This window comes from Tubulanus polymorphus, chromosome 2 (genome assembly GCF_964204645.1).
Source record: "Tubulanus polymorphus chromosome 2, tnTubPoly1.2, whole genome shotgun sequence".
In the NCBI taxonomy this organism is placed as follows: domain Eukaryota; kingdom Metazoa; phylum Nemertea; class Palaeonemertea; order Tubulaniformes; family Tubulanidae; genus Tubulanus; species Tubulanus polymorphus.
In genome coordinates, this window is record NC_134026.1 from 25,194,419 (window position 1) to 25,218,966 (window position 24,548).

Below are 24,548 nucleotides of genomic sequence, written 5' to 3' on the forward strand. Positions count from 1 at the left end.
GATATGGTACCATACGCGTGCATATGTTTGATTAGAACACATCAATATATTACAATATAATTGGCATTAATGATGGCGGACATAGGCTGGAAAGAGTACACATATGACGAGGATTATGACGAATCTGTCCCATTAAGGTTTGTGGAAGTAAGTAAACGATGAGTTCTGTTTATCTTTAATTTATTCAGCACTACCCGATAGATCCTACAACTTATTTTTGGAGAGACTTGGCTAATTGCTGTGCTAATACAGTGGAACCTCGTTTAATAACGAACTCGGATTCAACGATTCACCGGATATAACAAATATAGAATTTCATCCCACGTATAAAAATGTAATTATTAATTTCATACTGGATCGGAATCGGTTACAACCACGAACATATTTTCGGGTCCCGTGACTGGTAAGTTCCGTGGGTCGCTGTAGCCGGTTCCACTGTACCGACCGCTCTGCTGATGGTGGAAAGAGGGGTAGATGACTTTTGTGGATATTAGAGACCATAGGGCATTATTTAGCGTTCTTTTTGTGGGTAGATCTTTTTTGGATGATTCAATATAGGCCTACATCATGCGACATCGCGCAATTCTCCTAGGAAAAATACACAAGAGCTTCGACGGTCCGGAGAATTATGAACATCCACCACGGGTCACCGGGTTTGTTTGAGAGGTTCCTTTTTTAGCACTAGCTGGGTATGATTAGCCGGGTTATATCAATATTCATTAGATGCAAAATTCAACCGTTAAAGAATCGCTATTTGCCGGCAGCCGCAAATTAGTGTTTAAGCCCTCACCTGAGTGCACAGTAGAGGGCGCAAGAAAATATAGAAATTTTCGTCGTAAGAACTAAAAGGCTTATTTGATTCGTTATGGTAAGTAAATATAGGCATATTTTATTATTCATGTTAAATGTCTCGGAGCTGTCAACATCCATACAATAGGTCCACGTTGAAATTTAGTTGAAGCTACGAGCAATAGATAATTGCTCGTAGGTTGAAGCGCATTATCGGGAAAATTCACACTCTTGCGTAGTAGCCTAAATCATTCATTCAATTTTCAAGAAATCTAAAGAGGGGCCACCAAACTATCTACGCAGTAGCGTAGGTTTGGCGAATGCACGTGTGCAACGCATTGGGAAATAGCCTAAATATTCTCTGTTATGAATGTTAACAGAATTAAAAAATTAGTGTTTTCTTCTGTTTAGAAATTATTAAGTTGGTAAAGAAGTGGATATTTTGTCGGATGCAGTATGATTTTAGTAAATGCGATTTTGCTGACATCTATATACATGTATAATAACATTTATTTAGAAATATAAGAATGTAATTATTTCTTTAGATTTAGGGGTTAGGGCCTAGGGCTCTAAGGTCTATAGGGTCCCAAAAGGTTAGGATCAGAGATAAGCCTAGATCCGTTTTACAGCTAGAGTTAGGTTGAGTACCATGTACTTAGAACATTCATTCAGTGAGCCTAACACTAACAGTACAATCTGTGCCTGTCATTTCTGTGTGGATTTTAGCAAATGCATAGGCTCGCCTATAGCCCAAGATGTAAACAACACTTTTTGAGAAGGATGGCGTGGAAAATTCGAAAATTCCTTGCATGCGTGATTAAGGCGCTTTCTGTTCGTGCCTTTGGTGACTGCTAGGCCTATTAGAAAATTTGGTCCATTCCTTTGATCCAAGTAAAGGGGGAATTTTTGATTGGTTATCTACACACATTGAAGCCGACCATAACAGCGTGCTTACTACTGCTTCATTTCTGATTTAATTTATGAGTCATTTCTCTTGTCTCAAATTTTGTAGGATGAACATAATGGTAAACCACTGAAAGACAGTCTTCAGGTACCTGCCATACAACACGTTCAAAAACATGGAATTAGCATATCACTTGATGACATACACACCAAAACTGAAGAAGATGACAAGACAAAAAAGGAGGGAAAATTGGATAAGCATCCACAGTTTGTCAATGCAAAATCGGAACAAAGCATGGTTTCCTACGCGGAGAGTACAGATAGTGAAGGTAGCCTAGCAAACTTTGGATTTTCTAATCATTGATTAGGTCTGAAAAATATGCTTCAGTTAAGGCTGTTATATTTTTTCAATTTCGAGCATAAGATTTTGAAGATAACAAATTTTTATGCGAAAGATGATAAACTAGTATTATGCAATCTTTAAAAATTCCCAGCACAGCAGACAACAGTAACTAGTGCTGAAATAAATTTCTAAACACAATAAAATAAAGCTGCGCACTTTGGCAGGCAATAATGTGATATGTTAAGCTCACTCACACTCTTAGAAATTTAAGCTCTACGTTTTGTTAATACTGTAATATTCTTTTATGGAAGAATACATCGAAGACAAGAAGAGTAAGCTATGTTATACTTTATCATCAATTTTCAATGTAAAATATTCAATCACTGAATGTTGATAAATGGTTTAGGCTCAGGTTTTCATTGTATTAAACCGTTGTTGAACTCTAGAATGTTAAGGACATTTATATTTTCATGCTTGGATTAGAAATAGCAGTTTGTTTGACAGGTCAAATTACTAGAATACTCATGACGTTAGTTTTTTACAGTAATAATTAGGCTAAATGTACTTTTTGTCCTTCATTTATTGCACATTTTTATGTCGTAATCAACAATCATGTGTGTAACTCTGCGAAGACACTTTGTTGTGTACTCACTTCATAGTCATTCGGTTATTATCGCGTTTAATTAAGGTCGATGGAGTGAACCCGACTTGTCGTAATCAAGACTCCGGGTGGTTCACTTCCTGTCAATGTGGTAACCTATCCTAGTTCTCCAGATTAAAAATTGACCATTTCCTAGAAATTTCTCATTGTAGTGATAGGCCTAATGGATACTAGATACTTTGGATAGTTAATGATACTCATGATATACATATATTCAAAATGTCTTACTCTTCAGTGGATAAAGAAATTAATTATGGACCCCATTTTTGAAAATCATGAGTTAGGTATTCTTTTCGAAGAAACACCCATTTTACTTGATTTCTAGGCCCTAGACTTATTTACATTTTTTACCCATTTTCCTGAGTTTTAGGATTTGGATGCGATGAACTGGGGGTTAGACATGGTTTTTATCTGTTACAGTATTTTGAAATAGGGAAATTATCTTGAGAACAAATGAATAAAACTGATTCATACAGACTCTCAGTAGTTGTGCAATATTACTGACTAACTGAGCCCCTTGAAACTAACTGGTCCACAAAGTTAATTTTATGTCTTCTTACCCATTAATCTAGCCCTAACATGATGAATCAAACCAGTAATAGTAACCAATATTCCTACTATACTATAGAACTACTGCTAGGCCTTCACTGACCATTTATGATCTAGTATTGACCATGGACGAGTTATTGTAATAGGCTCAGTACTGTCTTTCAGCTTCATTGTATCTCATCCATTCAGAGGACAGCATGCAGCGTCTGTGGATGTAGTTAGTAAAGCAATTCAGCGAATAATGATGGTTTTGTTGACCATCCAACCATGTTTGAACTATAGACTTGCTTCTTGTTGTGTAACACTATAGGCCTGAATACAAAATGAACAGTTTATGTCCTACAGCTATGGATTCAAAGTTTGAAGAAAAAATCCAGTTGCAAAAAGCATCTGAATCTATGTTTGAATCATTGGGTGTTAGTGATGATAAAGATGGTAAATGAATACCTTTAACATAATAGTTAATGCAATACATATAGTGTTTGGGTATGAAGTTATTTGCCCAGTTCCAACAAATATATTATGTTGATTTACATTATTCTTCGTAAGTGGTTTTAACATATATTTTGCCTTTCAGATGAAAATGTTAATAATGCTGTGACACTAATGTATGCCAGACATGAGGTGAGTCCTTGATTTAGTCTTTTTTGCATTGTTCATTTAATCTTCGTTCATAAGCCTCCAGGCTCTCAGTACTTAACATTTTGAATATTTTTGTACTGGAAAGTTACATCTTTTTTTCCATTCAGTGCTTAAAATTAGTGCACCTTGAATCTGGTCATATTCTGCGTTTTAAGAAGTTTTGTGTTGTTGCGTCATATATAACAATATATTCTCTTTTCACTCAGAAACTCCCCGTGAAAGATTTCTCAGCCGAGGTGCGGGCATTGATGGATGTGGAAAGCTTTCTGAAATCGGCGGTGTTATTGTTGGACATCACAGAAACGAATCAGACTGACATTTTGGAATGCATGTTGAAGAAACTTCTCGACACAGACGATACACAGAAACTTGACGCCGCAAAAAAAGCTTTATTTACGCATGACAGAGGTACATTTTGATTAGTGCTTTGAAATTTGGATACTCAAAAGAGAGCTCCTTGTAGAATAGCCAAAGGGCTGTTAGTCTGAAATGTTATGGTCTTCATAGGTGACCCGTTATGACCTAATGCAAATTAATGATAATATATTGTATAACGTCCTTTTCAATAATGTTTTTGTGTTTGTGTCGTATATTCAGCAAACAGGTTTATCCGTAAGTTAGGTTCTAGGTGAACTGTTTCATTCTGCTATTTAAACACTGTCTACTATTATAGAATTACATTTTAAGCTGGGACAGAAATTTGCCTATACATATTTGATCTATTCAAAGCATACCTACAGTAGTGTGAGAGTGATTTTCTTTTGCCAATTTTAAAGCTTTTTTCATCGGGCATTATGCTTATTACTTTACTAAGACTTGCCGTGTAGTTTGAAATTGAAATGGGTGGTCATTGAGCCTTGAAGTCTATTGCTTATTTCTATGCTCAATAGAACAAAGAGTAGATTATCAAAGGATACATCCAACGAATGAATCTTAAACTGATTGCCTGTCTGTAGTCAAGTTTTCCAATATTTTTTTTTTTAAGTTCATGATTTGATGTTTTAATGTTTTCGAATTCCTACTCTTGAATTCAGTACATTTACCAGGCCGCATTATTCAAGGTACCAGTATTAGTTATGGCGGAGGTGTTGATTATGACCAGTCTTGGATTTGTCTTTTGTGAGTAAATTCATGTGTCTCGTCCAAAAGAATTAAATTGTCTTTCATGGGTTTTTGATTTGTAGGGTATTCCTATCTTCGCTGATATTTCATGTCTTATCGTGAATTTTGTTTCATCGAAAGCTGTTTCCTTAATTCCAGAGGTAGTTTACCATTCATACAGAAACGTCAGGTGGCGATTGCCCGATTAAAACATCCAGTCAATCTGGGTCGTACAAGTCAAGAAACGCAGTTGATTATTTTAGTTATAGTTCCTACTAAAGAGGTATGGATATATCAGATCGCGAACCTATAAAAATCTGTTTCTATTAATTCACTCTTTGATGTTATTAGATGTTTTATTCGACAGAAAGGTACAAAGAATGCCACAGAAACTGGTCGCACATTCTCCACTCTATTTTCCGACATTGATCTCCGACAGCGTTTACTCGAATGTCCGTCAGAAGAAGAATTCAAAAATACCATATGGGAATACACAAAAGCTTTGGTTACTAGACAGGCAACAAACCCTCGCACTGCACGACGAATATCCGTTGTTGATCTTGCAGCAATTGTTATCCCTAACAGAAAAGATGTAAGTTTTAAGCACTCGTACTTCTATAAACCCTGCGTGTGCAGAGCAATATGATTTTCTCACGAGTATCGGTAACTGATCTTTTATATTCGTTACTTTGTCTTACTTGTATTATGACTATTTATGGAAATGTTGTCATTGCCGACATCTCTAGTCTGCTTTTCTCTTGGCAGAAATTGTGTCCAGTTGGTTATGGTCTATTCCATGATGTTAAAGGCAGACTACAGCATTACATATCTGATTATAAAGATGGTGAGTAACAAGTAATGAGGACGGTGGTAACGTTATTTCTGGTGCTAAGTTCATCACAGCTCTAATAAGTGGTTTTCTTCAGTAATTGTCACTGTTTATCATGCACCACTATATTGTGGCCGAGGAGTTCTTTTTCAATTCACATAATACAGCATTTTAGAGTGTTGTACTGCATACAATCAATTTGCTTTTGTATCTATAGAAGCTGGTTAAGCTGGTTAAGCAGCGTACGGGTAGGTATGACTTTGCAGCTATTCATTACTGTTTAAGTCAATGCCAGATGACAGATGTTTAGTATCTACTAATCAAATTTTGCATGTTGAAATCATTGTTGCTTCGAAATATTCTTGTTTTTTACACAGTTTTTGCAGCTTTCAAATGTCTGCGACAATTATCTGAGCTAATGCAGAGTATTAATACGACTTAATTACAGATGAATAGTGTACACATGATTTATTGTCAATATACTGACATTTATCTAAATTTTCCAGTATTTGCATCTATTTACATCATTATTTATGCAGTTTATGACTTCAGCATAGAATAGTCCATTGATTCCTATAAATTTACTGTGAAGCATGTAAATTTTACATATTGTTAATATCAAGTGCCCGCCCAGTCTCAATGTTTACCTGCTTACCGGTAAATTAACACATGTCTCTCCAATTTGGTATGATAAATGTCTTGTGTAAAGCATGATGTTTTCTTGTTTACAGTCCTGCTATATTTCAATTTGAGAGATACCATAATTTTGTGTATGTATATTATTTTGTAATGACTGAGGGGACGATGTTTCACTAGAACTGTATTTTGTAGGTGTATTTGGTCATCGAACCCCTTACAAAGTAATTTCAACAGTGTTTTTCCTCTACTTTGCCTGCTTATTGCCGTGTATTGCTCTTGGTCAACTAAACTACAAGAATACTGATGGTGCAATAGGTAATTTTTGACAATATCCACCTCACTCTTACATATTTTGTAGTTAAGATATGGTTTTAGCCCACTTGGGACTTTAGTCCCAGCGGGCTATTGCGTTCACTTTTCGTCCGTCGTCCGTCCATAGACGGAATCCAGGTATTTAGGGAAGTTTTCAAGAGGCTTCAATGTTATGTCTTGATGTTTGGGTTACAAATGTATCTACCCTAGACACATCTTCAGCCCAAAAACTGGCCCTGTCAGAATCAAGATTGCCGACTGGCAGCCGTTGTTGTTCGCCAAAATCAGCACTTTTTACACATTTTTGAACTTTTTGATGAAAATTTTGAAGACGTTTCGATCAATTACCTTGATCTTTCATACATATTTGAATCCCCCAAGTGCCCATCAGCATAAGAAAAATTGGGTCGACCGGACTCAAGATGGCCGTCCTGTGACCTTTTTAGTGCCCAAAAATGTCAACTTTGGCCCGAATTCTGATTCCTGTAGCTTCCTACTGGTTTGCCATTTCTCATTGCAATTTGTGATGGGTATTCTTTGAGAAGGGATGTTTTATACCTCCTGAGACAGGTATTTTTGATCTGCCAATTATGGCACAAATCGTGGCCATCTTGGTGTCATCAGTACTCATTCGTAGGTGGGAAAAAGTTTTTCCTCATTATATTGATACCTAAGCATATTATGTTACCACAATCAATTGGAATGTTTTAGCTCATAACGTGTTCAATGATTTTGGTGAGTTTCAAGGTCATTGGTTTTTGTATAAGGCCACCAGGGGCGTTGAATAATACAATAACTTAGTATTTCTATATTATATTTGTACCTGTGCATATTTTCTTACACTATCAATTGCAAAGTTGTAGCTCATGACATCATCTATGATTGTGGTGAGTTTTAAGGACATTAGTTATTCTATATGGTCACCAGGGGGCGTTGATTAGTAGAATAACTTAATATTTCCTTATAAGATTGGTACCTAGGCATATTTTGTTACCATAATCAATTGCAAAGTTGTAGTTCATGACATGTTCTATGATTGTGGTGAGTTTCAAGGTCATTGGGTTTTGCATATGGTCCCAGGGGGCGTTGAATAGTAGAATAACTTAGTATTTCCATATAAAATTGGTAACGAGGCATATTTTGTTATCACAATCAATTACAAAATCGCAGCTGCTGACATATTCTATAATTGTGGAGAGGTCATTGGTTTTGTATATGGTCACCAGGGGGCGTTGAATATTGAAAGTTAGATTGTTGAGCATTTGAAACCACATCCCAAGTGGGCATGGTGTCCCTGGACCCCTAGTTACTTCAATGCCATGTGTAATTTTTTTCTCAGATGTGCGCAAGGTTCTATTTTCTCAAGTTATTGGTGGTGTCTTTTTTGCATTGGTTGGTGGTCAGCCACTTATCATACTACTTACTACTGCTCCCTTGGCTCTTTATACAAAAGGTAAATAAGTTTTCAAATATCTTTGATCAGTAGTTAAATGTTTATTGCCATAAACGGCAGTAGCCTAATCTTCTTAGAATGTATTTTTCAGTGATTTTTCAAATATGTCAAGATTTTGATATAGAATTTTTACCCATGTTCTCATGTGTCGGCCTTTGGAACAGCTTTTTCCTAATTGTCTATTCATTACTTGGTGCAAGCAAGCTAATGATATGGTCAACCAGGTAATTATCCCTACTTCCCATGTAGAAATATTCATGCATTTAGAATACATGTGGTGCACAAAACATCACATATATATATATATATATATATATATATATATATATATATATATATATATATATATATATATATATATATATATATATATATATATATATATATATATCATATTTCGCAGATCTACTGAAGAAATCTTTGGGATATTCATATCTGTTGCCTTCGTTGTGGATGTCTGTAAAGATATAGCTAAAAGTATGTATTTCATTAATTGTATTGGTTTGCTGATATCTTGCATTATCTATTGGATTCTTGTTGTTTTCTGTGTAGATTTTGGTCATTATTATGCTGATCCGGTTTGTTACGCTTCTTCTGCTGCTGTTAACTCTTCACAAGCAATCAATGTGTCCGCGTTAACTTCAAACAATGTCAGTTCAGTCGTTGATGATGTTTGCAAACGCGAGAACAGTTTACTGTTCCTTATACTGTTGTGCGGCACTTTTTGGCTAGGAGTCACTCTGTACAATTTTACAAAAACGTAAGCAAATATCATCGTAAGTGAGTTTAAAGTTTTATTCATAGATAGTTCTGCAATAATTCTTGATGGTTTCATTTTTAGACCATTTTTAAATGCCAACAAACGTGAAGTTTTAGCTGATTATTCCCTCCCAGTTGCTGTACTTGCTATGTCTTTCTTAGGCTCATACATCTTCAGGGATATACAGTGTAAGCAATTTTTAGCTTGATTTGTACATATGTATTACATGTAGCATGACCTAATTTTGAATCATATGTTTCTTTTTGTAGTGGATTCATTTTATCTCGGCAAGGGGGTTTCATTTAAAATAACTCCGATTTGGAATTTGACATGGGGTGTAATACTAGCGAGTATGGGCCTTGGATTTTCCTTATCGCTACTGTTTTTCATGGATCAGAACATAAGTAGTGCAGTAGTGAATAATCCACAGAACAGGTAGAGTCTTCATATTCAATTGAGAAGTTCTTCTAAAGCATTATTCAGTTCATCACTCCACTAGTAGATGCAGTGATTATGATACAGCCTTTACTTATAATTTCAGGCTGAAGAAAGGTTCTGCATATCATTGGGATTTATTCGTTGTGGCAATAATAAACGCTGTTCTATCTATATTTGGATTGCCGTGGATTCATGCAGCCCTACCACATTCACCGTTACACGTTAAAGCCCTAGCCGATATGGAAGAGCGAGTCGATCAAGGTCACGTTTATCAGATGTAAGCGTAACAGATGATTGAATCCCTAAGTGTGCGCCAATGTTTTATTATTTGCGTTGAGGTTTAAGTTTGAATGAATTTCAGAGTTGTTCGTGTGCGAGAGACTCGACTCACTGGCATCATTGCGAATACGCTCATTGGACTATCAATACTGATGATTCCAATTCCTTTAACATATATTCCAACTGCTGTACTGGACGGAGTGTTTCTCATTATTGCTGTAACTGCTCTCTACGATATCCAAATGTATGAACGATTATTATTGTTATTCACTGAACAGGTAGGCTCATGTTATTTGTACTTATAGATGTTGGATATTACGTTTAAATGTTTGAAATTATTGAAAGCCTTAATTTTTTCATCGATCTTTTAGAATGCGTATCCACCTAATCATTACATCCGTCGCGTTCCGCAGAGAAAAGTTCACTTGTTCACATTCACGCAATTGATTCAACTAGGAATTCTCTGTTGTTTCGGCTTTTCGCCAATTTCTTACATGAAAATGGTATTTCCTATCCTTATCATGTTGCTTTTGCCAATGAGGTAAGTTTCTCTCGCTTCGTATTATCATGATTTCTGATACAACGATATCATCCTAAAAGTTTCCATCGTCGTTTTGATGTAATCTTCGAATTTTCATTGCAGACATTTACTCATCCCTCAAGTTATCGAAAAAAAATATTTGACCGCTCTAGATGGACATATGTAATTGCGCTGGAAGATGTTACAATCTTTGGATCGGAGAACGTATTCTCGATGCTTTGCGCTTGTTATTTTGTTTTCTCGTGACAATATATTTAACAGCTTTTGCATGTTATTTTATAATTTATATTAGGTACTTATAATATTCTAGAATAACAGCACTAACTGCTACGTCATGCTCACTATTTTCCTAGTTGTATATTCAGTGAAGTGGACCATTTTAGTTCAAATGAGAGATGTTTTTATCAATAGTACGATTTTTGAATGCAGAATATGTAATACATGTATAAAGTACATTGTTATACGATCTTTTTTTTACAAACACAGACTTCATTCAATGTGCCTCATAATTGTGTTCGGTTAGCTATCCTCATAGCGTAACCGTTTCTTTCTGTGCTCTGATTTTCATTGCGATCATGTAGATGTAGATGTAGCATGAAGTTTATTCTGATGATCTCTGAAAATGTGATATGTTTGCAATCTGTTTGCCACCATGACTTCTATGCCATTTGAATGTTCATATTTGTTAAACGAGTATTATCTTATTATGATGTTCATCCCTTTGCAGATATATTTTGAGTGACTTAATTTCAGATTACCAATCTTTTGTATTCTGTTAAGAAATTATCCTCTCTGACATGAATCGACTGAATACAATGTATCTGCTATTGAAATTGTGCCAAAACTTTTCACCATGATATTGTATATTCTAAATCATTTTTCTTGTACATGTATTTCAAAGTTTTACAATTACACGTTTTGATCATACAGACTCGATGATAATGTCATGTAAAAACAATCGTGGTTTTGGAATGTACGTGTAGGCCCTACCCAATTTATTATGTATTAGAACTATGTACATATGAACTATGGAGCATTTTTGGCCCAACCAAAAACGTCGGACCAGGCCTGAGCCAAATTTTAGCACCAGACAAAATTTTAGCGCCCGAGCCTGATCCGTGCCAATTTGGCCCGGGCCAAATCGTGTCCATTACTATAGTCTAATAAAATTTGGCCCGGGTCAAAAATGCTCGTGTCATCGCGGCTATTGATTCATGTATTCAAGTCAAAAAGCGGGTCGATGGGTGATAAACCCCAATAATAATATTTATGTATAATCTTGACTAGACCACCCTATCTTTGTCAATGAAATCTCAATTTACCTCAGCTGACATAATACAATGTAATTTTGTAAATATTGAATTGACAATTTTATTTTTTACTTTTCTCCAATGGGATGAATTTTAAAAATATATACTTGCTTTTTGAAAATGATGGTCTTAAACGTGTTGATCGAGGCTATGAATAACAATGATTTTAGATGCCTTGTACTATATTTTTGTTGTTGTTTAATAAAGTGATAAAATGCTGTGAATGCTTAGTGTTTTTGCTGTTTGGTTAGGAGGATACGTCTTTGTGAAAGGAAAATCCAACCATCATGAGCATCTTGCATTTTGAGGAAGTATCAAGTATGGGATAAATATCTACATGTATAACATGTAAACGATGCTGTGGGAAACAAATTTCTGTTTCAGTTGAAATAGTTAATTATTAACGGCAGCAGGCTTAAATCATCGCTTCACGTCTTCCAGGTATTCATCACTCCTGTAGATCCAGATCTGAAGGATACACTAGGTGCATTAAGAGAATAAGAAGATATTTTTAAGTATGTAACACACGTGTAGTAGTGGGGTCGTAGAATGTAACTAATTACATTCACTCAATCGCAAGTACGCATTGTCTTTCATTCTAGAATTGCGGAATTGCTAACTTGAACATCTGTAACAAATTTTTCAAAGCGAATTAATCGGCACTGCATCGATTAATGCACTACTTCAGAAACTAAGAATGGAGAGAAATATATTCAACCCATAAAGTATTAAAACTGTCAAGAATTTGATGCCATATTACATCGTGGTTCCACATCTAGAATGTACCCAACGTTCACGGAATCTCGCCGAGACAACACAATTACAACAGTTTAAACAATAGTTAATTACTTCTACGTGTTTACTTGAAATATTGCACGCACAATAGGACGACTTGTGAATATCTCATGAATATTATATTTCATTGACATAGGCTTTACTATTAAACCCCAAATACACCATATCCGCATTCACAGTTTCCCCAGTCATATCGAATTCTCAGTCAAGATATGCAGCTTACCTTTCTACTACGTATGATTCCATTGTGGATGATGATTGGAAAATGTTTTTCGGCCACCACTTTTGTCGTCGTCCCTAACTTTCACTTGATTACCAGAAATGTTTCGTCCGATGGAACGTCACGGATACTGAGATGTGCAACTTTGTGTTCGATAAATGGAAAATGTAATTATTTTGCTGCCGATGAGGTGAATTCGTGTGGTGTACCTCATGAGAATTATAGGGATATCATTCTACTTCAAAAACAGCCCCTTTCCAATATGCATTCATTTATAGATGCTACTTTTCTACGAAGTAAGTTTTACATTCTTTAATTCCGGAATGGTAGTTAGTCTATACTGAGATATTGGTAAGAGAACCGCGATCTTAAATTTTTAGGTGCATGGATTCTCGTTTTCATATCAAGTACCGGTGGGCCCTGGTCACGGGTAGAGAATATATACGAAGCATGGTTGGGTCCAGTTTCTGGACAGGTACCACCTCAAGGGGGCGTTGCAAAAAGATGTTTGTGCACTTGGAAAAGTTCACTTATCGACCAATGGACCTCGCTTAATGTCAAACGAGTAAGTAGACCTAGATAGTTGTAGTCAGACCAGAATGTGAATATGACCTCGTTACATTTATCAATAACAATCTTTTTTGAAAAAGGTAAAGCTTAGTTTATTTGAAACTGATGCTGAGGTAGCCTACGTTGAGTTTGATGGATTAGGTTCGAATGAAACGAACTGGTTTACTAGCGATCGGTTGATGGCTTCATCTTGGGAAGATTTGACCAATTCGACCACCGACGTTTTTAGAATGGACGGGCCGTAAGTTGACCAATAATCGGTCGATATTTGTTCAATCATATCTTGAAAAATGTGATATTTCCTGAGAAAAACTAAAATATATATCTTTAGTTCATTCATTTTCTAGTTATCAACGCAATTTCGTTATTAGCCATTCGATGAGTGGCGATTGTATGTCTTCGACTGCCGTATGGATGATCGTCGCAGATTATGACAGTGACTTAACACGCATTGGACCATGTACATACGACAGAGCAATCTATGCTCCGCGTATTTACTATTCGCCTTCGACCAAGATGGGTAATTAGAATGTATTCTATAAGCTAATGAATGTTGAAACATTGTTAAAACTAAGTTTTCATCGTTTCAGATATATCAACATTACGATCAGCTCAACAGATGGCTATTTATGTTAAAATCTGAGATTCGAATACATAGAGCTAGAATCCCACACGGATATAACGAGGAAGATGAAGTCTGAAAGTTTTCATTAAAGCTAATAATCTATTGATGTTTCGACGTTTCGACTATATCTATAGTCATCTTCAGGAATCAATCAATGAATTATTCGAATCAATATTTTATTAGCTTAAAGGAACTTTTCGGACTTCATCTTTCTTTCTCGTTATATCAGTGTGGGATTCTCTTAATGGTTCGATTAGAATATCCAACAATAGATCTATGAATCGTTCACCTAAAGGTTTCTGGTTTCAAAGGGTCAATTCGTATTATCCACTCGAAACAGCATGGAACCCTCGATATATCGACATATGTTTTATTGCCTATAAGCTAGATATTCTTAATTGTCTAAGTATAGTTATAATTAATAAATCATGCTCTTTTTGCATCCTTGAAAAACGATGAAGTAGTTGATCAATTCCATCTGTCGTTTGGTTCGTGTGTATAAAACATTGGGAGTCTAACTTTGGGCCGTAGAATCCGCAGGTGAAGGCTCTGAAATAATTATTTAGAAAAAGTTCAGGAGTCACGATGCAGGGAAGTACTGTATCTTTATTTGCTTTAGTCATTATCGCAATAGGAATGACAGGTAAATAGGATATATAGGCATAGTTTCAATCTTTCATGAGAATGAACTGGGAATTGAATTCAAAGAATGAGCATTTTTCCTTTACGTAGGTGTTACAGCTCGCAGGAAAAGCAACAGTAAGTGATATTTGAAGGTATAAATTGGTGTTTTTTATATATACGTGCTGTATTTCATCTAAAACGATGGTTCACTATTACAATTTAGGGTGCTATTGTGGAGCGAGTGGTGATCCTCACTTCAGGTCATACGACGGATACGCCTTCACTTTCATGGGGGTTTGCAAGTATACGTTGTCAAGGTCACAATTGGAGGATGACGATACTTGTTCTTTTGAGACAGAAGTTAAGCTAGACAATGTACCGAATCCGAAAAAACGACCCATTGTAACCTTCGTTCGTTTGGTAGATATCAAAATGAAGAATATGTTTATTCGATTCGAGAGGAAGGGAAGAACATGGAAAAATCGCGGATTGAAAGCGTCGGTGAGTAAATCATGCTACTCATTATGGACTTCTGAAACAAGTACAAATTAACAAAATGACAGAATTTTGTCCCAATATAACCCGCTTATTTGGAATTTTCCCCTGAGTGAATCTAGGTTTTTTAGCATACATTTAATCTTTGAATCTTCGCACGTTATTACTCATTTCACAGAATAATGAACCCATGTTTGATGCTACCGCTTTTAATATATTATTAGAGAATTATACACGTTCGTATCATTAAAGTACAAATCATATTTATTGCCCAGCGTCTGAGAAACTAATGGCCCATCTATGAGAATCTAATTTTCCAGGTAGATGGAAAACCGATACGGTTTCGGTATACCGATCGTCCGAAGCACATTCGAATCAGATATGCTGGTTCGAGATTTATATTTGACGACTACGAATGTGGTGTACACGTCAAATACGACGGCTGGACTAAAGTGTCCATATCTGTACCGAAGCAGAAATATGGTGGCAAGTTGTCCGGTTTATGTTTCGATTGCAACGGCGATAGAAAAAATGACGGGTTGTTGTTGAATGGTGAAAAGCCACCGAGGAACATGAATTCACGACAGAAAGCGGAGTTCATGGCTGATAGCTACCGAGTAACTGATGATTCTGGATACAAAGTGTAGGCTATACCGTTGGAACAATTGGTGCAGTCGTAATTGTATTTGTGCTCTAAAATTATGCAACTGAAATTTTTCAGGTGTAAAACTTCAGTGCATCCGAGTAAAACTTCAGCTATGAAAGTGGAAACACCAAAGCTCACTGGCAATAACAAAGTACCTTTGTATCCAATGTTGACCGATGAGGAATTCACGTGTAAGAACCGCATGAAGCTAGCATTTTTCGCGGGCAAATCTCTATGCGGCATGCTCACACATCCGACGGGTGTATTCGCCGAATGCAGCGCAAAATTAGGGGAAACCATGATCGGAAAATTCTTCAAGAGCTGTGTTTTTGACGCTTGCTCCAGGGAAAATGAGTTAGTTGAAGCTAAGGAAGCTGCGTGTACGATTCTTACTAGCATGGTCGTGAAATGCTCGAAACTTGACGTGAAGATAAAGCCATGGCGAAAAAGTTACCTCTGCCGTAAGTAGCCCAAAAATAAATAAGGAAATTGGTAGACAGGATTGTATTTTTCTTTATTTGCAAATACAGCTGTCGATTGTGGGGAGAATTCTGAAGTATCAGAGGAAGCTAATCCCTGTCCTGCAACATGTGAAGACCAGAATCCAAATCAGGAATGTGATATGATGCCAACTGAAGGCTGCCAATGCAAATCAGGCTACGTTCTGCATGAAGATGTTTGCATAAGTCCCTCAAGCTGTCGTAAGTATCAATATATTGAAATCAGGAAAATAACTATACCAAAGTCTATACTAATAGCAAACTAACTGTTTCTCATGAATCTTTTTTGATTTATCTTAACCCTATGATTATTTTTGAAGCACCCCTGAAATGTGATGCCGGATTCAAATTACAAGGAAAACGATGCGTTTGTACGTAAATATGATGGAAATTACATCATTACACATATATATCGTTAACATGTATGAATTCATCAATTTTTCCGTGCGATTTTAGCAATATGTGACACGTCCATGGGTTTGGACTATAATCCAAAAACCAACAAGTGCGAATGTAAGACAACTTCTCAGTCTAAACCTGATTCAAATTCAAATCGAGAATAGATATTACCTGAATTATATTTCTTAATGTAGCATCATGCAAAGCTGGCTTTGTCTGGAAATCTGGAGAATGTTCACGTAATTAACTGCCCTTTCTTGATTATCATTACTACCGGTATTTTGATATAATATGATATTAAAATCATTTCATTCGATTTATCATTTAAAGCTAAATGCAAGCACCCTTATGTCTGGAATGATCAAAAAGGAGAATGTAGACGTACGTATAGTGTGTAAACTCTCAAAGTATCACTATGAGTGATAATTTAAGTGTTGGGTCGTAATACTGTACCTAAATTTTCAGCGTATAATGAATGTCACTCACCATTAATATGGAATGATCATGCGAAACAATGCTTAAAACGTAAGTGACGAACTTTTTTGTATAAAGGCCATAGAAAGCTAATCAGCGATAATTTGGTTCGATTTTAATTCTTTTAGCTACTCAACTTCAGCCCCAGTCACCACAGAATCCAAATGATGTAAATCCCCAAATTGTCAACATTAAAGAGAAGCAATCTACAGTAGAAATTCCTTCTGGAACAGGTGATCACAAGTTGCATTCCTCTGCAGTATAAAAGTATAAATACGATAGTGACTTACACCAAAAATTCATAAAGACTAAGTCTTTATGAATTTTTGCTTACATGTACAATATGCTTGGATTTTTAGGATGCCTATGCGTAGTTGAAGGTGATCCGCATTACCATACCTTCGATCACGAACGCATCGTATTCCAAGGTACGTGTAGATACCTACTGACTCAAAGTCGTTTGTCATCCGATGAGTGTGGTTTCGCCGTTGAGGGAAAGAATGCCGCCCGATGGGGAACGAAGGTTTCCTTCTTAGAGACTGCTTATGTCAAACTATTTGGCGTGACAATCACACTTTTGAAAGATAAATCGTTCAAAATAGACGAAGGACCTACGCACGATCAAGGCTCATACCATGATCCACAAAAGCGATTCAAGGTATTCATATATCGTCACTAACATATATTTTAGATATTTGCAATATTCCTTATCCATTTTTCGTTTTACCTTTCACTGTAGATTCGACCCAGCGGAAAATATATTCTAGTGGACGCCCTTGATACGTGCGGTGTCTATGTAGAGTGGGATGGCGATGCAGAGCTGAGAATCCGCTTGGCTGATAAGTATAAAACACATCTGAAAGGGGTATGCGGGAACTGTAATGGTGACCCAAGCGACGACTTCACGACAGCTCTAGGCAAGGACGTCAGTAATCAAAAGGAAACCCGTGATGACTCAGTTCTCAACAGCTTCATGGTTAATGACGAAGAATCAAAAGATGAAAAGTAAGCATTTTTTTGGTGTGTAGATAGTAAGTATGGAGAGCCAATATATTAGTCTAGTTCTTATTAATTTCAGATGCGTGGTACCCAAAGCAGAAACTCAAATTAAATGCCAGGACCAGGCAAAGAATAATTTTGTCAGGAGCACTTCGCTTTGTGGTATCATCATTGATAAATATGGCCCATTGAAATCGTGCATGGAAGTCGCGGATGAAGCGCAAGATTATTTCGACAGTTGTTACTACGATAGTTGTGCGTTTGAAAATGACATGGCAAAACTCGTTGAAACCGCTTGCAAATCTGTACAAGCATACGTTGATAATTGTGAAACTAAAGAAATCCAATATACTGCATGGAGAAATGTTGATCTATGCCGTAAGTATTGTATCATAGGTGTATCAATTACCTCAATGACTTCGTTTTTCACAAGTAAATGACATTCCAATCTTGACTGATGCTCTATTAAGGATCACAATTATTCTCTATACCCGATAGCCATCACATGCCCTCCAAATTCCACTTTGGTAAAAAATGCGAGTGGCTGCCCAGCAACATGTCAAGACCGACAACTAAGTCCGGCTGCTTGCGACGTCGAATCCAAGGACACGTGTGACTGTAACGAGGGATATGTGCTACACAAGGGGAAATGCATCAAACCTCAAGATTGTAAGTATGCTCTTCTTCCAGGCACATTAATTTTATCGTGTTTCGCCACTTATTACTAGCAGGAGACAACAGGCTTACGATATCCTTAATAGTGATATTGTTTACAATGAACAATATATGTTTTCTATTTTGCATTCCAGGTCCCAATCGTTAGGATGTGATGGAAAATCCAACATTACACGTTCAAGTTAGATCGATGCTGTATTTCGATTCAAATGATTCATTTACAAGCGAAGCGAATACAATATATCTTTATCGGAACTTTTAAAGATTATGTATAATTATATTTTGATGCCTTTTTCGAATTCCAGTTTCTCTTGTAGCTATGTAGCCATTTTGATCATTTACATCATGTCTGCGTGTACACAAATCTATGGTGAAATCATTGCGAAGAAACACGAAGAAACGAAGGTTCATTTCTGCGCTCCTTTTGGCGCGTTTCTGCGCGGTAATTTTCGTATCTTCGGATGCAGAAACGAAGCAATATATCTTTGCATGGCGTATTGCATAGAATATTTTTCGTCTTAACTTGGCCCGATTCAGCCACCATACAAATCATCTAATTCTTGAATTAATGTATGTACTATTATCTAGAATTTCATTTGGGATCGATTTTTGCGATATTTCGCCTAATCTTTTGAACACATACCTCGATTTGGTCATAATACGACCATTTATAATGATCGTGTGTAAAACGGATAGATATTTAACGATTGAACGAAGGTTTATTCAGATTGCGTAGTTTCACTGGTCGTATTAATTCGTGTTCAAACCGTCAAGCGAAATATGCCAAGAGAAATGCTCGTGAAATCACGGGCCCAAAACTCTGGAGAGACGAAATTTGTTGTGTAATGCCCATGGGCAGATGTGTCATGAGCGTGATGTAGATAAAATTGTACATTGCATGTCAAATATCAATACAAATTTCTGTTTTTCCGGAGATTGCCAATATGGACTAACTCTTATTTCAACATTCACTAAATGAAATATTCATACAACTCATTGGCAATGACAATAGTCATTTCAACCATAGTTTTAGATGTCACCGCAATATTTAATGATTTATGGCTCGCCTCGCGTTACAAAACTTGAAGCTTGCCGATATTTCTGCAACGAAATGGATATGGATTTTAATTTGTACCGTGCATATCCTTTTGAACAGAGTGCAGTGCGCGTGATGGCTAAAGCGCATTTTCAAATATAGGCCTGGTGTTGATGACAGTGAAACGATTAACAACTATGTATAAGATGTACAAATTCATTTCAATTTTGGTACTTTACACTTGTTTCATGGCGAGCATACCGACTCTTCAGATATCTACATATTTCGCCAGTGATCATAGATTCAGTTTAGTGACCAAAAATCTTCCGATAGCAGAAAAGAACGTTTTTCGATGCGCTACCATATGTCTACTTAAAGGAAGGAACTGTATTTATTTCACATACGATGAGGTCTCCGGATCGTGTGGAATTCCATTCGTTAATTACACGAATGCTATTTTAGCTCAGCAAGCATCCGTCCCTAGTACAGTTTTCAATTACGTTGATATAGCACTTCGCAAAGGTACGTGAAATGATCCTAATAATTCATGTTGACCACAGTAATATTAGGTACAAATAGATGGGTGTATTAAACGGTTTCAGATTCTTGGTTCGTTGTATTCATGGCAAGTTCTGGGATCGGGGAAAGTGTTTACAAGGCTTGGTTAGAACCAGCTACTGGCTCTGTTCCACCAGCAGGGGGCGTGGAAAATAACTGTTCGTGTATTTGGAAAAGTTCTTTAATCGATCGTTGGACTTCGCTCCCCATAAAACAAGTACGTTTTTTACCGCGTGCAAATTATAATAGTATGATATCAATGATGATAATGATAATGAAATAAGTCTTATTTGATGTCAACTTTATATTACCAGGCAAAACTAAGTTTTTACAAAGATCAAAAAGAAGTTGCCTTCCTTGAATTCAATGCTACTAGTTCGGATAATATCAACTGGTTCGCCAAGAACAGACTTATGAATTCATCATGGACTGATTTAAGTCGGACGGCAACGACTAATGTTTTCTCAATCGAAGGAGGGTAAAGAATCATTATCTTATCTGACATATAAACATTCAGTTCTCGACACTATGTGGTAAAATGATCTCAAAACACCTTAATCTTTCCTTCAGTGCATTTCTTTTTGGGTAGGAATGATTTTTTTTATAATGATAGTAATCTACGTAAAAATGATGATGATTTATGTAGAAATATAACACCTAAAAACTAGCAAGTGCGTTTTCATTTAAACTTCTTGATTGTTTGATGTTATACTAGAACAACTGCAATAATACTGGAACTGAATATAAGATGCATACAAATCCTCATCGATAAAATCCAGGAAAAAAAAGTTTCCAAACTTATATCATCTCTTTTAGCATATTTGGTCAAGATGTTCAACGCAGATTCTATATTAGTTCATCCTATTACGGATGTGCCGGTGATAAGATGTGGATTCTAGTAGAAGACCCCATAGTCCCTGGCCCATATACCTGCAGTTACGACAACGGTCCAGAATTCCCTATGTTACTCTACTCACCGCAGTCTTCTATGTCAAGTGAGTAAAAAACTATGGGTATGAATTAAAGAGATGATAATAACTTTCCATTCGAATCCATTCATATTTCAGATGGACCATCACTGAAGCACGCCGATCAAATGGCGGTCTACATTCGAATGTAATACAAATGACTTGATTAATTGATAAACTGGGGGATGCTTGTTCTGAAATGTATTAGTGGATATTTACAGGATAGCGACAGTACAATATTAGGAGATTACAGGATATTGGCATAGCATTTCGAAATTCATTTGAATACATGGCTCCAGTTTGTTGTGAATGAAAGAACATTACGCTAGAAAATGGTTTTTATACATTGCTTAATACATGCGTTATTTATCGGGAGTGTGTTCGTCGATATGAACTACGGCATCAATATTAGTGTCTATTAGTGTCTATATATATATATATATCCATGATTCAAGTCGATATGTTAAAATTCATATTCAAATTAACTAATGCACCACATTATCATAGTATAATATTCGTTAAATTTGTTTCATTGACGACAATATAAGCAATACATATGTATAAAATTAAGTTTTCTTGACTTTTTTGGTCTGACCGTGTTTGTTATCAGGTTTTGAAAAGTTAGAACATGAGTGACATGTGTTAGAAAATGTTTAAATGGAAATATATCGGAAGTCGGTTTACCAGTCTGTAGGTACTTGTCTACTCAAAATATACACCGGTGTCCTATAAACATAAATAGAAAATGAATAAACGATGTTTCTGAGGGCTACAAAAAATGAAATCGTCGTCAGAATGATGCCGTAAAGAACGAATTGTTCATCCAATTTTCGATCCATTTCAAAACGAGAAAAGGTTGTGGTGAAAAAGGTGTGGTTAGGTACTCATCACGTTTTAAATCTTCCGTCTGTGAACAATTTCTTTATAAATTGAAGTCCACATTTCATCTATTCAAAAACATTTGCAGCAGGAAAAATAAGAAAAAACCGAGTATGAGATGTGATTTGGTAGGCCTATTGATTACCAATATACATAACCCAATTCAATAAATGTGTTAAGTACATTTTATGAAATCGGAGATTTCAACGAGAATTACAGTATGTTAGATACGGTACACACATTGATTGAATTGATAAGAACTGCCTTAATGAATTACGCAGGCGCATTTACTTTGCAGGCCTATAGCCAATTATCAGAATCAAATATTTAAATTTCCAGTTATCGAACGTATCAAATCAGCTGATAGCTGATGATAAACCAATTTAATAAAAGCAGAATTTCGATTCTGGTCCATACCTCTCCGAGACTCTAGTGAAAACACAATGAAATCCTTTATCATACTAGCATTTTTGACGACAGCTGTATACGCAGGTTCGTGAATTTCTCAAATTCATGAAACCCTAGCTCCCAATCACTTGATTTTCAGCACGAATATTGATTTTCAGAATCGAAGTGTGAAAAGGAAAGAAGAGTTAAATTGCAGCTCATCAATAATGGCCAACGCTACGGAGGTATAGGAGGTGTCCCCGCGTGTAAGGACGATGGTACCTACTTCCGTGTACAGTGTGTGGGACCTAGGTATCAATCTCACTTCTCAATAGATAAATATTCTCTTTCAGTAAAGAAGACAATTCCGGATTGTAACAAAACACTCGATACGCCTTCGACAAGATGGACGTTTTACTTTTGTTTCAATGCTTTTTGATTTTCTCTTTAGTGGTTGTCGTTGTGTGACTAAGGATGGGGAACAAATCGATAGATATCATGTCAGCATAGTTCATATGATGGATATGAATTGCAGTAAGTAGCCTCAGAAGAGAGGTCTTTATAACACTTGACGAAATATATCCACCAGATTTCTATTAGAATGGTTACATCAATTATATAACAACACTTTTAGATTGTGCTCGAGACAAATTCGAAAACCAAAAACTAGGTTTATTAGGAAAAACATTCCGATGCAACCAGATGGGTAACTATGAGAGTGTACAATGTCACGGTTCTCGGTGTTTCTGCGTCGACAGACTCGGTGATCAGATGCCTAATACCAAAGTAGTACATGTAGGTGAAATTGAAACTTTAGAATGTCTTTTATGAAATTATGAAGTTCAATAAAGAAAAAGTTATTGTCATTTTGAATACACACTCAGTTTTCCATTATATGTTTGCGTTAACACAATATTCCCAAAGGTGCTAATGAGACATCCCAACACCGAGACGCAAAAAACCGGTTTAACACGTTTTTCGATGTATCGAGACATACGATTGATACCAAACAATAGCCTTTTTGAATGCATGTATTTTCATGGATAATTCTCATGTACCGTGTGTATGGCAGACTTATTTACTACATGTAACATCTGTCGGATTGAATCGATGTTCAGCTCGTGTATGTATGATTTCTCTAGCGTGCATTCGAGCCAAGAATATACGATAAACAACAGCAATCAACGGTGACGGTGTATTTCGAATCCGTGTTCACTTTCTATCGGGAAGTTCAGTGTTGGCAAATCCTATGCATCAAATTTCAGAATAAGCGAGTAACTTCGTCGACAGTTCTCGCCCACTGGAAGTTTCGTAACGGCTTCATATTGATCGCAGGCTTATTTGGAATCGATGACACGCAGAAAGAGAAGCTGCATTCGCATGTTTATACTGATGGTGTTATTTGGAGTAGTGCTCATTTATTGGTTTTCGACCGATGCAATGCATGAATTATTCAACCCGCTAAAAATTAACCAAATTAGATACGGACGTGTTTTCGAATATATTCATAAATTGCAAAATAGTTCGTTACGATGGACAAACAATGCAAGTGAGGGACAATTGGTGGACAAGCTCTCCTGAATGATACATAACGTGCCTGTTAATCCGAGTGATAATTCAAATGTGGAAACGGGGAAAATGTTTACTTCATCGACATTTTTTTCAAATGGTAAACATTTCACAAGCTTTCGAAATACTTAGTTCAAGATGAACAAATCCGTTTGAGAAATTAGCCTATAGTTCACATAGGCTCATGTACACAAAAATAAAAAATCTGAAAATTTATGTAACATTTAATCCTAGTTTTAGTTAGCTTGAAATGGTTTTTATCCTTATAGTAGTGACGATTAACCTAGTCGCCTGATTCATCCGGTGAAACGGCGCTTAAGATCCGATGAATTACGCAGGCTAGTTGATATGTGTATTTTGATTTCCGTTATTCATGCATACTTTTTTCGATGATCAATATATATATATATATATATATATATATATATATATATATATATATATATATATATATATATATATATATATATATATATATATATATATATATATATATATATATATATATATATATATATATATATATATATATATATATATATATATATATATATGTATATCTTTGATATTTATTTATGAT

At 36.0% G+C, this 24,548-nt stretch overlaps 1 protein-coding gene across 2 annotated transcripts; it reads left to right on the forward strand.

Annotated features, from left to right (window-relative positions):
* The first annotated feature begins 70 nt into the window (after positions 1 to 70).
* On the forward strand, positions 71 to 11,773 carry LOC141899871 (solute carrier family 4 member 11-like). Of its 2 annotated transcripts, none has more exons than XM_074786465.1 (19): positions 71 to 147; positions 1,802 to 2,021; positions 3,823 to 3,869; positions 4,094 to 4,295; positions 4,922 to 5,006; positions 5,148 to 5,271; positions 5,356 to 5,580; positions 5,754 to 5,832; positions 6,649 to 6,771; positions 8,108 to 8,221; positions 8,313 to 8,445; positions 8,625 to 8,698; positions 8,774 to 8,981; positions 9,063 to 9,169; positions 9,251 to 9,416; positions 9,523 to 9,696; positions 9,781 to 9,976; positions 10,070 to 10,239; positions 10,342 to 11,773. In XM_074786465.1, the coding sequence occupies exons 1-19, from the start codon at positions 73 to 75 to the stop codon at positions 10,403 to 10,405; spliced, it is 2,586 nt and encodes an 861-aa protein (XP_074642566.1). In that variant the 5' UTR covers positions 71 to 72; the 3' UTR covers positions 10,406 to 11,773. The 2 variants fall into 2 exon arrangements, with proteins under 2 accessions (XP_074642566.1, XP_074642567.1); XM_074786466.1 differs by lacking the exon at positions 71 to 147 and adding an exon at positions 811 to 868.
* Positions 11,774 to 24,548: the final 12,775 nt, after the last annotated feature.